The sequence below is a fragment of the Phaethon aethereus genome, assembly GCF_964289735.1.
Source record: "Phaethon aethereus genome assembly, chromosome: 8".
NCBI lineage: Eukaryota > Metazoa > Chordata > Aves > Phaethontiformes > Phaethontidae > Phaethon > Phaethon aethereus.
In genome coordinates this window covers 6,965,289-6,982,243 of record NC_138584.1, presented here as the reverse complement: position 1 = coordinate 6,982,243, position 16,955 = coordinate 6,965,289, and the positions used below count along the sequence as shown (strand labels likewise).

Sequence of the window (16,955 nt, the reverse complement as noted above, 5' to 3'; positions counted from 1 at the left end):
CTGGGCAGTGAAGGATGCCTGGTCCGTCCGGCATCCCTCAGCGGGAGCTGTTGGAGACTCAGCAGCTTGGAAATAAAGTCATTTATTCAGCGACCTAAGTATGGCTTTAAGTGTCTAATATTAGGCAGGCATTTACCTAAATCTCACACCTTCCGGTTCTGCAACACGCTTTGGGCTTAGAAATATCCATCGCTCGGTTGGTGCCGCTGTGCCTAATTGGCAGAGGTTTATGGCTCCCTAATCAGTGCCCTGGAAATAGAGATTTTGGGCACATTCATTCATGCAGATTAGATAGCAGTGATGTAATAGCATATCAGTATTTTATTACTGAGAGCAGTTAGTAATCCCAACAGGTAGGGCTTAAACTTCATTTAAACAGGATGAGAATGTGTTACCAGATGAATACAAATTGCCTCCGCTTTGACATAAAAGAGACATAATTAAAGACAAGAGGACTACAGATAATATTAGCACAAGCCTGCATTTCTCAGAGCTGGAACAAGAAAAAAACGACCCTTCAGAAGGGGTACTTTCAAGGGAATGGAGATCCCTCTCCTCCCAGGGCAGTCACAGGGATGTTGGAAATACATACATCTTGGAGACAGTTGTATGTAACCTGGGAAATTAAAGTTGAACGTACAAAAATAAAAGCTACCAATGGCATTGCCTGGAATTATAAACCCCCTAACCCCCACCTTTTATTTGATGATTTTCCGCTTTCTGTAGCGACAATAGTGTTTTATAAAAGCTTTGCGATGCTGCAATTTGCTGAGCGTGCCCGGGATTTGGCTGGCACGGGGCGAGTGATGCACCCCATCCCCGTGCTCGCCACCACTCTTTTGGGAAAACCTGGGGGGAGAGCGGGCATAGCCCACGTGCTGGCATGAAGCATCTGTGAGAGGACCCCAAGGTGGGAGGGAGCCGCTGCCAATAAAGCAGGGTACATTTCGGGGCCCTATTCGAGCCCTCGACACCCCGTCCCAAAAGCTGGCGGGCGGCAGCGTGCCCTGCCACCCCGCCAGCTGTGCGCACATCTGGCGGGCAGCTGTTTGCCTCCGGAGCTCGGTGCTCGCCAGCCGCGGCGCGGGGCGCAGGGCGCGGGGCGGTGATGCCTCGCTGGCTCCACGAGACGGGCACAGATGTGACCCGCCGCCGCTGCCGCCGGGCTCGCTGCCTGTGCGGCGGAGCCCGCCTGGCCCCCTCCGGCGGTTTGCACAGCTGACCCTCTTGGTCATTGGCTTTTGGGCAACTGACATGGGGAAAAGAAAAGGTGAAATGAAGCCTGGCTGGGATTTCAGGGGAGCGGAGGCGTCTCCTTCTTTTATGGGCTATCGAGCTCATCACAAAAACTTCTTAAAGTTTTCCCCATTTTCTGATGGTTTTGCTGCGAGGGTTTTGCGTACATCTGTTCCTCTCCTTGTTGGAATGGGGCTGGCTCAGCGCTTTTCGTTTCCTATGTGGTTTGTTGTAACGGCCAAAAAAAGAGACAGGATTGAAAGCCCGCTGGTGGCTGCGGGCTGCCCTTCCTCTCCTCAGCCAGGCGTCCCCAGCCCCGCAGCCCCCAGCCCCGCAGGTCTCCCCCGGGGATGACGCGTGGGACGGGGACCACGGAGGTGGGAGCCGCCCGGGGCCGGCGGAGGGCTGGATGCAGCACTCCCTGCGCAGGTCCCTGGGGCATCCGCGGGCTGGGACACGGGCGATGCTCGGAGATAACCTCTGCAGGATGTGTGCTGACTTCTGACTTCTCTTTCTGGGCCAAAGTCAGGGGAATTATAATGTCCAGTTCCCACAGATATTTAGGACCAAGGTTGGTAAACAGTGATTTTTGCCTTTATGGGGCCCAAGCCAAAAACCCAGATATCTGGGGGTGGTGAAGAGGTTCTGGTTTGGTACCTTCAAACATCTGTACTGGGGGAAACATCCCATTCACGTAAAACATCCAGCCCAGGGTTTAGCTCCAGGTGCCTCCAGGTCCTCTCAAGGCAACACTGATGCTGCCGCCTCTGCTCCGCTCGCCTCAGTTTCCCCAACTGTAAATCATTAATCATGCTACTGAGCTTCTTGGTGAGGACATTTAAAGTCGGAGAAAGAAAAGCTCTGTTTCAGCCTAAGTGTTATTGCCGTCATTATTAATGGCTTTTAAGTATAAAGCCAGTGTGTTGAAACCTGGGAACTGTATAATTATGGATGCCTCAACTACCGTCACATCAATGTCAAGGAACAACTGAGCTTTTTCTTTTCCTTTTGACACATCAAATCTTCACTCTGTCACCAGCCTGAACCCAAAACTTGCTGCCATGGAGATTTTGATGATACATTAGACATTCCTGATGTGTTTGCAACCAGGAACGGGGCTGTTCCAGTGACCCAGGCCAGAGAAATGGGGCGGTTTGTGTGCGATCCACAGCACAGGTGCTTTCTACAGCTGCTTGTTGGGAGGCACAGATGAGCTCCATGGCCCCACTGCCATCACCAGCATCTCCCTGTGTCTAGGTGTGAGCCGGAGGCAGGTGGACATGTGGGGCTGGCTTGATAAAACTCATGTAGATGAGGTGTGTCCCATGTCTGGTGGTGGTAGCTGGACTCTTGGGTTTGATGTCTGTTTGCTTTTCACTTGGAACATCCAGAAATTGAGGTCTTTGTCCTTTGACCGCATTCGAGGTGAGCACCTGGTAACAGGTCAACCAGAAGTGCCAAAGTTGACCCAAAGACAGCGTCCCCCATTGGCACGGGGCAAGCTTGCAGCACGTGCTATGTCACTGTGGGGTGCCAGCACCGTTGTGCCCTCAACGCAATCAAAGCACTAACGGGGTGACACAGTGATCCTGCGCCGATGCCCGTCCCCCCACCGCAGGTGCCCTTGTCCCCTACGCCGTGCCACCCGCCGGGTGCTGCCGGGCGTCCCAGCGGGGTCTACTCTTGCTCCCCCAGGCTCTTCGCGGTGAAGTGTGCCGGGTGCCTGGAGGCCATCGCACCCAGCGAGCTGGTGATGCGCGCCCAGAAGAGCGTCTACCACCTGCGCTGTTTCTGCTGCTGCGTCTGCGAGCGGCGCCTGCAGAAGGGCGACGAGTTTGTCCTGAAGGAGGGGCAGCTCCTCTGTAAGGGCGACTACGAGAAGGAGCGGGAGCTGCTGAGCTTGGTGAGCCCGGCTCTGTCGGATTCTGGTAAGGGGCCGCCCGCGCCCGGCGTCTCCCGGGCTGGTGCCGCTCTGAGGTCCCTGCGAGCGCGGTGGGGTCTGGAGGCGAGGTTTGGGCTTGCTGCCTTAAACCTCTGCCCCGTGGTCCAAAGGGAAAAGCTCTGTAAGCACCTTTGCAGCCTCCAGCCAGAGTCTCTTCCGGCTCGGTGGCAAGGGCATGAGCGGGGACCTCGGCAGCAGAGGGGCTGCAGGGCTGGAGGATGCTCTGGGGACCATCCCCGTCTCATTAGGCTCTGTGAGGGTTTGTGCTCCTGGCCTGTGCAGGGCACCAGCAACCCATCCCGAGGGGCGAATGGCCTCCCCGGGCGTGGAGGGAAGAGCCGTGCTGGCTGAAGGTGACATCTCCCACCTCTTCGCCTGGGAAATGGAGGAGCTGCCCCGCGGGACTGAGCTCTGGCTGCCCCATGGTCTCCCCAGCGGGGCAGAGCCGGCCCATGGCACTGTGCCGGCGGGCAGGAAGGTGGTTAGGATGCCATGCCCGTGGTCCGGCTTCTCCGGGGAGGACTCCAGAGTTATTAGGAGAAAATTGGTCTCTGTTGTGTTGCTTACGGGTCTCCACTGGTCCAGAGCCCGTGATATAAATACACTGTAAATGAGAATTTTCTTCCAAAAAAAAAACCCCACAGTCCCAAGCATCCCACTGAGTACCTTGGGGTAAACCTTCTGTGTCCCTCCCCTGTGCCTCACCGTCCCTGCCTGGGACTCTGGAAAGGCTGAGTACAAGAACTGAGGCCCTTCTGCTGTGGCCACTCTTTTCAATACCGAGGGGAAACTGAGGCACAGGGCCAAAACATGAGCTGCTGGCAGGGAGCCTGCAAATCTTTTGTCCCCAGCGGCTTCCCAGGCGGCCGATGGCCGGAGCCAGACCGCAGACCCAGCGTGGTGACACTGCGGGGACGCCACGGAGCCAAGGGGGGCTGCGGGAGGGGCGGCTCCGCGGCTGGAGGCGGGCAGGGGTCTAGCGTCCTGCTCCAGCCAGGGTATCACTGCCGGGGTAGGTTGCCCAGAGCACCGAATCAGCATTAAAAAATGTATCTCCCGTTAATGCAAATCAAATCTGAACATTTCCCAGGAAGACAGATTTAGTAAGAAAACCCAGCAACAGGGGCCAGGGGGGTGAAACGACCTGCTAGCAGAACTCCTCGCGTTAAGGCCGTCCCCGCAGAGCCCTGCTCCTCGCTCGGCTCCTCTTAAAAACCGTCGTCGGGGGAAAACCTGCTTTGCGGAGGGAAGGATTTACCTTCGAACCGCCGCGCTCTGGAAAGGGCAGCCGGCGTGCCGGCGGGAGCGTGTCTTTTCCCTGCTAGTACAAAGCGATGCTGCAGCTGGGTGCGGGTGCATGGGGGGACAGGGATGGTTTTGGTGGGGATGGAGCAAAAATTGCACAAAGCTCATGTTTCTCTCCGCTATCGTGCTCCTCTGCAGCGAGAGCCCGGCTGCTCTGCAGCGCTGCCTGCAGCTGGCTCTGTCCGGGCTTTGCCTTCTGCTCACTCAAAAGAAAAAATCCTTCCCCCAGATAACAGTGATGATATTTAACAAATAAAGAGTGAGGCCATGGGAGGAGGTGGCTGACGGGAACCAGTGAGTGATGGTCCAACGCTGGAGGAGCAGGAGAGGCAGGAGAGCGGCGGGATCCGGCACTGGCTCTTGCCTTAGCCCTGGGAAAGTCTGTAATTGATGGAAGAATTTTTTTTTTTCCTTTTGGGATGTGCAAACTCTTTCAGTTAAAATAGGAACCAATGAGGAGACGTCATGCAGGAAAATAAGTGAATCGGCCATGTTTTGGGTTTATTCCTAGTGGGGGGAAAGGGCAGTTTGGGAAAGGTTGGGGAGCTTTTCTTCCCCAGCGACTCATCGGCCCGTGGTCCGGCCGTGCTGCCTGGGGCTCCGGCCAAACCAAGAGCTTCAGCTAGCAAAAACCTCCAGGGGAAATACTTATTTTGGTGGAAACTCCAGCTGAGACCCGAGGGATGCGAAAGGCCAGTGTGGGATCAAAAGGGCACGACAACCGCTTGGCTGGTCGGAAACCCAACCCGAAGCCCCCGGCATCCCCTGGCAGCCCTTGGCTGGGGGGTCCCGGCCCTTCCCGTCTCCCCACAGACCCCGTAGCTCAGCCGCACCGCCGTCCCTGCCCGGTTTTGGCGGCCACCAGCAGTTTGTCTGGGGGTGGCTCGTGGCTCTGGGGACGGTGGCACGGTGGGGGCCAGCCCAGGTGCACGTCCCGCCTGGATGCTCAGCGTGGCGCGGCTTTGCCCCCTCCTGCCGCGTCCCCCCCGGGGTCCCCGCCGCCACGCAGAGGGGTGTCCCCGCTCCAGCACCGGTCCCGGGTGCCTTCCACCAGCGGCGTGCGACGTGCGTGTCCAGCCTCTCCCCTGTCCCCCCCTCGCTGCTTTGAAGCCCCCCGCCCTCCCTCCCTCCCCCGGGCCACCGCGCACCAAAGGCCGCTTTATGAGAAAGCGCAGATAAAAAGCGAGCCATATGCTGTCTGTAATCTCCCAAACCCTCGCTTCAATTACTGCCTCCCCCGTGCCCCCGCCGCCCAGCCTAAGTAAACAAGCCCCTCTGAAAGAGGACCCCGCTTTCCAATTAAAAGCGTCCTAACGTTTCTCCTCTCCCTAAATCCTCCGGAGCGAGGAATGTCCTGGCCCCGACGGCGGGATGCGGGCTCAGCGGGTCGGACCGAGGGCACGCCGCACAATATCCATCGCCCCGGCCCCTTCCCAGGTGACGTCAGGGGCAGCCCCAGACACTCATTAATTTCTCCCTGCTCCTTGGTGGGGAAAGGCTTGAAAGGGAGAGTTAATTAAAAGTAATACCCCGCCAAATCCGGCTTCGCTTTTCCTTCTTTCCCTTTGACATTGGGAGGGATTTGGGGAGCAGGTGTTGGGGGGGGAGGGCTCGGGGAGGCTGCTCCGGGCGGGTTTTCCCCCTTGGTGTGGGTTTTGAGCATCACTTGCTTGATAGAGTACATGAGCCTCTGGCTCCCCGCTGCCGGGCTCTGTCCCTCCCGCACTGGGGGGGGATTGGGGCGCCCGCCTTGTGTTAGGGTGCAAAGGGACTCCGGCACTGAAATATCTCTGTTGGTTGACATCTCTCCCCTCAATATTTGTAAAAAATCTCTACCCCTTCACGAAAAATTAAACTCCTTCAGGTTTCAGGAAAGCAGGCAGCTCGGCAGAGCAGAGACCCTGCTTGTGCGGGTGCTGAGAAGGAGGCAGCGGCGGCCGCTGCTCAGCCCTATTAGCCATCAGAGACTCCACACCCTGGGGGTCTCCAGTGCTGGGGCTCTCAGACCTACTGCATTACTACCTCTCTCACGTTGGGACATACAAGAAGGCAGCAGTTTGTCTGTCCTGTTGCCATTGTGGCTGTTGGCTTGCCATGGGTGTGCTGCGGGAGAGCGGCAGCAGCAAGGCACTGGCTCCCAGGGGCCAGCGCCCAGCTCCAGGCTGGTTTTGGGACCACCAGCATGGACATCTCTCCTTGTCCCAGCCCTCCCAGCCTTCATCGTGGGGAAGGTCTCTGTATCGGCCAGTGAGCCCAGGAGAGAGCCCAGCAGCACGGAGGGAAGAGGTAACTGGTACCCGAGAGCATCCTTGCTCCTCTGCTGGGGCCATTGCCTCCCCTCGCCCCGGAGGTCTGCTCCGGTCTTTCCCCATTCCCAACTGGGCTGCCGTTGGATTTACACTTAGTTCTGACATGTGTGATCCATGATTAGCTCTTGCCTTGGGGCGCGACCTGACCGGCGTTAGCTGCGAGCTCTGGGCCAGCCTCACAACCCCCTGGTGCATCCCCATCTCCCGGAGACGCGGCAGAGCCGGGCCGGGACTCAGGCCAAGCACAGCCTCGCAGCCTGCGTCTGCGTCAAGCCACCACCTCAGCTCCCTGACCGGTTCCCAAACGGGCGGTGGCGGAGCTTTCTGGAAAAGGCTGTAAGTGATTTACGGCTCGTGAGGGGGAAGGACCTGTGCCGCCAAACCTGCATGACAGCCCCCCCACGCAAGCGAGGTCATCGGCACGGCGGCGATGCGGTAGCTGAGGCAGGGCAGCGCTGCCTGCCTCACCCGGAGCAACTCCCGCCCAGAGGCCCCGCGGCCCCGCGCGGCGCAGAGCGGCGGGGAGGTAGACGCCAAGCGCCTGGGAACGCAACGGAGCAGCAGACCGCAGCGAGTACCCCGGGGGTGAAGCTTGAAGCAGCCCGGGCTTCCGTCCAGGGAGATGTAAAACTCCGCAGAAGGGGCGAAATAGAGGCGAAAAGGTGCCCCTGACGTTTGTGCTTAAAACTCTGTGCCCTGAAGGGAGTTGGCCTCCGTGGCGGGGCGGGGCAGGAGGGGCTTGCGGGGTCTTGGCGAACGCCTTGCCCTCTCTGAGCATCTCTGCTCACCCTGCGCCCTGACCTGGCCCAGCCTGGGCCGCCCGGGCAGGGCGGCCGGACACCCGTCAGCAGCTGGGCCGGGGGACAGCCCCGGGGGCACAGCGGCTGCCGTCCCCTCGCGTGGACGCGACCTGCGTGTCTCCGTCCAGATGCGTCCCCAGCTGTGGCCTGGCAGGAAATCCCTGTGGACCGAGCAGGGATTTATGTCTGATGGAAGAAAAATCGGGCGTCCCAGGGTTTCACGTTGCGGCTGCTCAGACTGGTGGGGAAAAGAAGAACCAAAAAGCACCTCTGCAGGCTGGGCGACCCCAGACTACCAGCCACAACAGCTCTCCCCCTCTCTGAGCTGCCATGGGGCAGCCAGCCCCAAACCTCAGCTCCTCACTCATATTCACAAGAAGATCCCTGCCAGCACCAGCTTCTTTTAAGCCTCCCAGATTATTTTGGACATGCTGGAAAAACACGTGCACTGCCGGCTGTCTGTAAAGAACCTGCATTTTTTCTCCCCACTTAGGCAAAAGTGACGATGAGGACAGCATCTGCAAGCTGGGCCAAGCCTCGGGGAAGGGCGCCGAGGACGGGAAGGACCACAAGCGGCCCAAGAGACCCCGGACAATCCTGACTACGCAGCAGCGGAGGGCGTTCAAGGCGTCGTTTGAGGTCTCCTCCAAGCCCTGCAGGAAGGTACGGGGAGAAGGGCCCGTGCTCAGCCACCTCCAGCCCGCAGGGGTGTCCTGGATGCTGGGCAAGGACTCGCCCTGGCTGCTCTGTCCCCTCCTAAAGTCCCTCAGAAAAGCCGAGGGGGCTGAGAGGCCGCTGTCGTTCCTCTCTCCAAGGTGCGGGAGACGCTGGCGGCTGAGACGGGGCTGAGCGTCCGCGTGGTGCAGGTCTGGTTCCAGAACCAGCGAGCAAAGGTGGGTACGAGGGGTAGCCCCCAGCCAGCGGCCGGTGCCGGGGCTCCCCTCCCTCCTTGCTCCGGCGAGGGGGGATGATTTCACCCCATTTTTTCCCCTTCTTCTGGGCCAGATGAAGAAGCTCGCCAGGAGGCAGCAGCAGCAGCAGCAGGATCAACAAAACACGCAGCGCCTGAGCTCAGGTACCCACCTCGCGCCCGGCTCTCCCCGCCCTCAGGGTCTCCCTGTTCCTCAGCCCTTTCCGGGCTTCCCAGGGGAGCTGGACCCCCCACCCCAAAAAGCGGCAGCCTGACCTCGCCGACGGCTTGCTCTTATCTTCCAGCCCAGACGAACGGCGGCGGCGGCGCGGGGCTGGAGGGGATGCTGAACCCATACACCGCTCTGCCCCCGCCCCAGCAGCTGCTGGGCATGGAGCAAAGCGTCTACGGCTCCGACCCGTTCCGGCAAGGGCTCACCCCGCCGCAGATGCCCGGAGACCACATGCACCCCTACGGTAAGGCTCCAGGGCTTGCCTCCTGCCTTCTCTCCTTCGACGAGGTGCCGGGTCGTGGCAGGGGGCTGTGCGGTGGGGGTGTGCGTGGGGGATGTAGCCGTTTCTGGGAAGATGGTGGTCCCCTCATCCCTAAGCCCTTACGCTGCAAAAACTGGGGGCATCGGGCACTGTCAGGGTGCTGGAGGAGAAAGCGAGGTCTGAAGTCCTTTGGCTCCTTTCCTGCTTCCCAAGGTGCCGAGCCCCTCTTCCACGACTTGGATAGCGACGACACCTCACTGAGCAACCTGGGCGACTGCTTCCTCGCCGCGGCAGACGCGGGGCCGCTCCAGGCGCGAGTGGGGAACCCCATCGACCACCTCTACTCAATGCAGAACTCCTACTTCACCTCCTGAGCGCGGCGTGGTCCCCGGCACGGGGCAGCCGCCGCCGCCGGGCCGCCCCAGGAGGGGCTGCCGAGCCCCCAGGGTTGGGAGGGAGGGGGAAGCAACACTGCTGGGATGCTGTCAAACTATATATTGTAGCTTGGGATTCCCAAGGAGCGAGTTAAGTTATGGGTTGCATAGTTTCATGTTTCTCTTAGGAGCCTAGGATTAGGGACAGGAGTGGTTTTTGCAGCTGGCTGGTGGGTTTTCAAATTTCAAACGGGGAACCAAATTTCTTGTTGTGGCAGGGGGAAAGGCAGCGGGAGGGGGATGCTCCTGCGGGAGCATCCCGGTGCCGTATCCCCTCCACACCGCCTTCGTCTTCACGGGGAGAGCCTTCAACATCAGCCAGGCTTTGAAATTTGAAAAGCTGACAGCGCTTTGGGGGGAAACACAGGGAAAACGTCACTGCAGGGTTTTCCCGCTGTTCCCGCGACCAGCTTGAGCGCTCGCTGTTTAAACACAGGGACTTTTAAGATAGATGTTCCCATGCGAATATAGAAAGCTAGAAACCCCTAACATCGTCCCCGTCCCCGAGGACGGGGCTGTGTGTGTGTATGTGTGTGTGCGTGGGCACACACGTGTGTGTGTGCAGAGCTGTGTGGCTGTGGGTGATGTTACACAGCCACACCTGCCAGATTGTATCAACAAAGTTTATTTCTAAGTCTATCAGAAATTTACTGTACAGCAAAAGTAACTTTATTTTCAGCGTGAACCATATTTAAGGAAATACTCAATGCACTTAAGTTATAAGATGAAATAATTTACTTTTTATAAACATTATGTTTAGGTTGCAAAAGCCCAGTGGCAGGGAAAGAACATCAGTTCATTTCAGGCGATAGGTTTGGGTTTTGGGGTTGGTTATTTTTGGTGCTCTCAGGTTGCCCCACTGGTTTTGAGGTGCAGTTGAAACCCAGAGCAGGGCTGGCTCCAGGGACCTGCTCCTCCGCCAGCGGATCGATGGGGACAGCGTGGTGGCCAGGTCCTGTCCCCACCGCTGGACGTGTCCAGGAGGTCGGTGCGGGGTGGACAACACTGCTGGAGCTGGTGGACATCCCGGCCCGTTGGGGCTCAGCCATGCTTCTCTGCGTCACCTCCCTCCTTCCCACGGCGGGACCCAGCCTGCCTCCACCAGCGACCCCGTCCCGTACCCTCAAATATGGGTTCTAGACCAGTGTGAGCTGCTGTGCTGGCTCTGGAAAACACCGCAGCCTGTCTCACCACCCCTCGGGCGAAGGAGAAAGGGGAAAGCCTGGCATTTCCCACCCCATGCTCTGGTTCATCCCTGCTGGAGCTATAGGAACCTGGGGAAAGTTCTCCTTGGGGTTGAGCCTTCAGCTGACCCTCACCTCATCCCCACTCTCGTTTTCATGCGTTGTGTCCTTTTGTGCTGCTGTTCACAAATGATGTAAGTGACAACCCGTAAAGACATGCAAGTGACTGCGAGGCTCAAAACACTGGCTCATCACCACCGTACGATCTGACACTGAATGTAGCGGGGTCCGGAGATGGCTGACCCGGTGGGAGATGCTGACATGCTGTCAGAAATCGCGTACAAAGATGAAATTAAAAAGGAAAAAAAATCTCTGGGGAAAAAAAAAAAAAAAGCCTGGTCTTTTCTTACATGGGGTGTCCCCTTGACTCGGAGAGGGAAAGGGTCTGAATCATCTCCAAAGTCAGCAGGGTGTTGGGTAGGGTATAGCGAGACCATGGGGGAAGCTTCTGCTCCTTGGGTTTTCGATATCAAATATTCTCAGATCTGGGACTGAACTGGCCCTTGAGGGTCGTCCGTGGCCAACAGACAGAGGTTGGTGGATTTGGAAGGTGGCACATCTATCTCTGGCTCCTCTGGCTCCCGTCCGAGGTGGCAGTGAGGGGCTTGCTGGGGCTCTCTGCTGAGGACTGCGCAGGACTAGCCCAGCTGTGGACAATCAACTTGTAGACATCTGTAGGCAGCGGAGATGACTCCCAGCCAAAATGACAAAAGAAAAAGGGAGGCCAGACACCAGGCAACCTTCTTTACAACAAGGAGCGATCTTGTAGAAAGGGTGGGAAAAAAGAGAAAAAGAAAAATGTTTTGCACATTTGCCAGCTCTCTACGTGTGTGTTTGTACCACCACAAAAAATCTGCCTCGTGTTTACGCCTGCCCACAGTGTTTCTATGCTCTCTTTCTATGCTTTCTTTGAAGGAGAGCTGGAGAAGCCAGGACAGCCGCGTTACTAGCAAAACATTTTCCTGAACGCATGAGCTCTTGGCTTAAATCGCCCTGCAGACCTCCTTTGGTGCCTTCACATCCTTGGTTGCCATCTCAGCTCACTGAGCAGAGCATGGCTGGGAGGCATTTGTCCTCCTCCAGGGCAGGGAACTGCAGGAGCAGGAAAGCATTTCTGCAGGCCAGGCTACCCCGTAAGTGCTTTCACCCGTACTATCACTTCACCGACACTCCATGGGCCAGTCCATGTTAGGACTGCCTAAAAGCTACGGGTGGGTATTTCCCAATAGGAGTTGCTCTCATCACAGTTCCCTGATGTGGAGAGGTTCCGCAAAGATGTGCTGGTGCCACCAAATTGGGGGTGGGGATCCACAACTCATTGTCTGAGATGTTCAAAACAAGGCGTTCTCCTTCTTGCCCTTCATCAGTCGCTGCTCTGCTGTTCCTGTGCTATAAAATGTTTTCCAAGTCCAACCTGCAGAAAAAAATATTCCAAAATGGTGTGACTGTGTGAAGGGAACTTGTGATTTTTATTCTGCAAGTTGTAGTTTCCTAGGAACAGCCTGGATTTCTTGGGTTGGTTTGGGGTTTTGCACTATTTCAGGACAGAAGAGCATGGCACCTGACTCTATGAACGGCAACTGCTGCAAACCCCCCCGCAGCCCCAGCCCAGCAGTGTCCAGTTTGTTCCAGTTGTGTCTTGGGACGCGGTGCTGGGCAGCCCGCCTGACCCAAACTGCTTGGGACTGTGTTCTTGTCACTTCAGGACATGGTTTAGGGAACATGGTGGCGCTGGATTAATGGTTGGACTTGATGATCTTGAAGGTCCTTTCCAACCTTAGTGATTCTGTGATTCTGTGATCCTGCAGCTGAGTGTTTCCCCTTGCTCCCTAAATGGAGACTTATTTTTAGTCACTGCCCAGGCTCTATTTTCACTAAACAATACTATTTTGATTACAAAAAAAAGTATCTGAGCCCTCATCTGGCCTCTGTCGCCTCAAACATGAGCTGAAAAAGCACAGAAAGAAGGCTGGAGAAATGTCTAACATGTCGGAGAAGCCTTTCCATGGAGGATTAAATAAGCTGTATAGAGCTGCGAGGTCTTCTCTTCCAGTAGAAGTATCTCATCTGTGCCTGTTTGCTCATTTAGGATCTAATTAGTGAGTCACCAGGTGAAGGTGTTGCAGGAGGGAGGGTAGAGCCCTATAAAAGCAGGATTCACAGGTTGCCTGGGTTTGGGAGGAGGTGGGAAGGTATGCCCTAGGAAGCTGCCTGGCCTGATTTGAGATGCTCTTGTGAAGGACAGCAGGGTAGGTGCTTGTGTGCAAATTTTGCTGCGTTTCTGAAGCCCTTGCTCTTTTAAAGAGAGAATTATGTGTTGGGGAATCTCTTTGTAGAGGCTGTGGTGTTTGTGTGTACTTTACTCTTGCAAAGCATGAGGCTGATACCTGTTACAAGTGCTGGTATTTTTTAATATTGGGTAAGCATCATTTTTTAGCTGGTTGTCTCCAAACCCAGCTTCTGGGTGGATGACATGGAATGGCAAAACCCTGTCTTTTAGTTTGGGTTTTTGGCACAGGACGGCTCCACAGCAGCAGGGAAAAGGGTTGGACCTGTTCTGGCATGGACAGGTTGGGGAAATCATGGCTTGAGACTTCTCTGTCACTGGGCTTGGCGGTCTTGGAGAAATGCTGGCTGGTGCTAGTGGAGCAGAGGGGATCTGGGCTGGGATGAGGCTGATGGTCGCTGCGGGCTGGAGATGTGCTTTGTTTGTGGCAAGGGAGCAGATCTGGGGGAGGTGGAGTGTTTGTGGTGTGGAGGAGCTGCTGTGACCCATGGAGCCAGCATGAGTCTGACTCGTAGGATCCGGCTGTAGGTGATGGCTGGGTTAACACCACCCAGGCTTGCAATAGAAAAATGGATGTTTTCATTAATGGTTATTAAAATTGCCTTAAAAATTCCCCTCTCTTGGATGCTTCTTAAAACATCATGTTTAAAGTTTTTAGTGTTTTTTTAATCTTTTAAAGATAAAAGGCTTGTCTTTGCCACCCACAGCTATCTCTTCTTTGAAAAATGTTCACCTACATCAGTCTGGCTTTCCATCAGCCTAACTATCAATTTATGCTTACCAAATTACTTCCCCCAAAATAAAACCCCCATAAAAACCACGTCATACAAACTGGTTTCCTACTTTTAAAATCTTGCAAAAACTTAATGACATGCTATGATAACAGTATCTCAAGGTATGTGTGTGTATATGTATAAAATTATTACATATATACATAATTCTGGGGAAGGGGGCAGATACTTGCTTAGTAAAGTCAGCAGAATTCATGGTCTTAAACCTGTCCTCCTTCTGCAAGTTGGCCTGTGTGCTTGACACAACTCGAACACAAGTCCAGCTTGCAGTTGTGGGTCCTCCTGTCATCTGGATTTCGTGTTCTGTTGTGCCTTATTTCAGGGTGTGGATGGATCCTGCCAAAGCAAAACTGGCTGGGCCTTATCTTCTGCAGGTGATGCGGTCGCTGCATGACAGATGACTTCTTGTCAGGCTGGGTGGGTTGTTGGATGTCGCTGGGTGGGTGGTGGGTTTGCTGTGGTGCTGCTTTGCCATATTGTGCTCCATGTCTGAGCCTGCTCTTGGCCTGGGGAGCGACTCCTAGGACAAACGATACCTTCTTGTCAAAGCCAGGAAGAAAAGAACATCTGACATGAAAACAGGCTCTACCTTGCTCTCCAAGGCAAGGGTGGTGCCAGGAAAAGGTTGGGAGCTGACCTTCGTGTCTCTAGTGACTCAAAACAAAGCCCTCTCTGTTCAGGCACTGCTTGGTGGCCAAGGAAAGATCAAGTCACAGATTACTTTTCAGTTGAGGACACTGATTAGATGATACTGATAGCCAGGAACAAGCTAGCTCTGAGTGATATTATGTTAATTAACTTGCTCTTCATGAATGGATGGTACAAGAGCTTGTGGCAGATGCAGACTGGAGTGAAACTCAAAATGGTACTGGCCAATGCTGGCTGGGTTTGCATCTGGAGATTTAAATCTTGATGGTATTTTTAGGTATTTGTGGGAGACTTGTAGTGCACGGACATAGGAGCCGGAGCAAGCAACCTTCCTGGAAGCATGTCACCTTGGTATTGGATGCTGTCTAGGAAAATCACCTCCAGTTGAAAGGTTGGATCCTTGCCTTGCTCAAAATGGCCTGGCTCAGCATGCAACTGAAGTCAGCGGAGCCGTGCTGGCTCCTGCCAGCTGAGATGTGGGCACTGGCATTAAGAGACCCCAAAGCAGACGGCTTCCTAGCGAAGAAGAGTGCAGTGAGGAGGTCCGTGCGTGATTCCCCAGTGCACGGCCACCTCCCCAGCCCCTCACTGCACGGGGTGTTTGCGGGCTGGCAGGGTGGGGGCTGCTTTCTTCTGTGATGTGGGCATGCGCTCACGTACGAGAAGAGCCTGCAGGAGAGTTTCTTAGGTGCCCACATCCGTGGGTCGTCTCTCTGCACACCTGAGGCAGAGGGCACGAATCCCAGGCAAGCCACTGGCAGGGCCTTTCCCTGGCGCTGGCCGCGGGAGGTAGCAAATGCTGCTTTTCTAGTGGGAAAAGACCCAAGCTTTGGTTGCTTCTGTCACCTTTCCAGAGTGAAATAATTTGCCAGATGTCTGATATCTACACTGATGCTGTTCTGGGCACAAAATGTCACCCATCATTAGAAAATGCTTGTCTTGTGACACATGATAGGGCTCAAACCACTGAGGATGAGTGCCTTGGCCTTATGGTAGGTCTGTGAGCAAGATCCCAGGTAATGCCAGCTGTCCAAATCTGTGACTTGCGTTTGCTAAGTCTTTTCTTCCACTGTTCATCTTCTGCATGGAAAGTTCAATTTTAAAAATAGCTCTATGAAATGCTAAAGATTTGCAATGGAAAGGCAGGAAAAGGGTTAGAAGCTCCTCAGGTGTAAAAAGGCAAATAATAGCTTCTTATCTTGTTGGAGATCAGACTAAATTCTTGTCTCCATTCCTCTGAACGGCGATGTGTTGGTCATGAAAAGGTTATCTCGTCAGCTGTAGACCTCCTAGACGCTGATGTGGAGGCTGACATGTGCTTGCCTGGTTGACACGTATAAGTTCACAGGCTGAGGATGAGCGTATCCAACTGCAAACCACGTCAAAACACTCTCAAGTGATCAAATACTGACAGCGCTATCGGTGAAGAGCAGCAGACTCCCACTGCCTCGGGCCCTCTGAGCTGCTGCTTCAGAGGGGAGATCAGGTTTCTCCTCTGATGACCCCGAGCACTGGGGGCTCATTCAGAGGGGTGCTTGGTGAACCGAATCACGGTCTCAGGGCAGAGTAAATCCGTGGCAGGAGGCAGGCAGACCCCATGGCACAGAGATGGGGAGCCGGTGGTAAACCCCAGCAAGCAGTGCCCGAGGGTCCTTATCAACGTGGCGACGTCAAGTGGGGTGAAGAGCTAATGACCCTTTTCTGACAGATCTTATTTGGGACTCTTGGAGATCCCAGAGAGGATTAGTGCTCTGGAGAGCTGAGCTTCGGTTTCTCAGGTCAGTGCTCTGAAACTAGCTGGCCCCCAGCAGCTCTGGCTCTCCTGTTGCCTCTGTTCCTTCCAGTACAGATGCAATTATCTGCTTCGGAGAGGTGGGGCTGTGAAGGGTGGTATCCGCGGGGCCTCGGGCTTCTCTGTGCTTCCCCGAGAGCATCAGTGAGGAAACAGGTCTGCACTCATTGAAAACTCAAAATAGTATGTGAGCACGGAGGGCGCTGAGGCTGCGCACGGAGAACGAGGAGGAGATGGGAAACGGTGAGCAACCACTCGTTCGCTGAACAAGGCAGGGACCGTATGGAAAATATAGCATGAGATCATGGAACTGGAGATGTAGCGTAATGCCTGTGCCTTGGGTAGCTGATTATGTTGTCCTGACAACCTCAAGCTGGTGTCCCAGGGTTGGAGGGTTTGGCTCTGCAAGCCGAGTGCATGTAGGTATTTGGGAAGTAACTGGAGAGCCCCTGAGGAGTTTCGGAAGAGTAGACTGGTGAAACCCTTCCAAAAGGATTAGCTGGAGCCTGCCAGAAGCCACAACTGACTGTTGGCTGCTCTGTCTCCTGCTGGAGTAGGTGGAGGAGTGAGGAAGGAGCGGTGACATCCCAGCACTGCCAGCAGAAGACCCGGGGGTTGGGGCACACCTCATCCCATGGGGCAAAGACTGCCGTTGCAGGGAGCTCTTCAGCAAAGGCTGGGGTGGGGGAGCTTGGAGACAGGGTGAGAAGCTCAGGCAGGACACAGTGGGTAAAGGACAGCAGCAAGTGTGGCAGAGCAGCTC

General features: G+C 55.5%; 1 protein-coding gene across 1 annotated transcript in view; it reads left to right on the top strand.

Annotated features, from left to right (window-relative positions):
* LMX1A (LIM homeobox transcription factor 1 alpha) overlaps window positions 1–9,370 on the top strand; it is a gene marked incomplete at both ends in the record, with an annotated part of 43,017 nt that extends 33,647 nt beyond the window's left edge. The window contains 6 exons of the mRNA XM_082003230.1: window positions 2,932–3,164; window positions 8,086–8,255; window positions 8,408–8,485; window positions 8,598–8,667; window positions 8,808–8,978; window positions 9,210–9,370. Coding sequence (XP_081859356.1) covers window positions 2,932–3,164; window positions 8,086–8,255; window positions 8,408–8,485; window positions 8,598–8,667; window positions 8,808–8,978; window positions 9,210–9,370 — 883 coding nt within the window. The remainder of the gene's footprint in view (window positions 1–2,931; window positions 3,165–8,085; window positions 8,256–8,407; window positions 8,486–8,597; window positions 8,668–8,807; window positions 8,979–9,209) is intronic.
* Window positions 9,371–16,955: the final 7,585 nt, after the last annotated feature.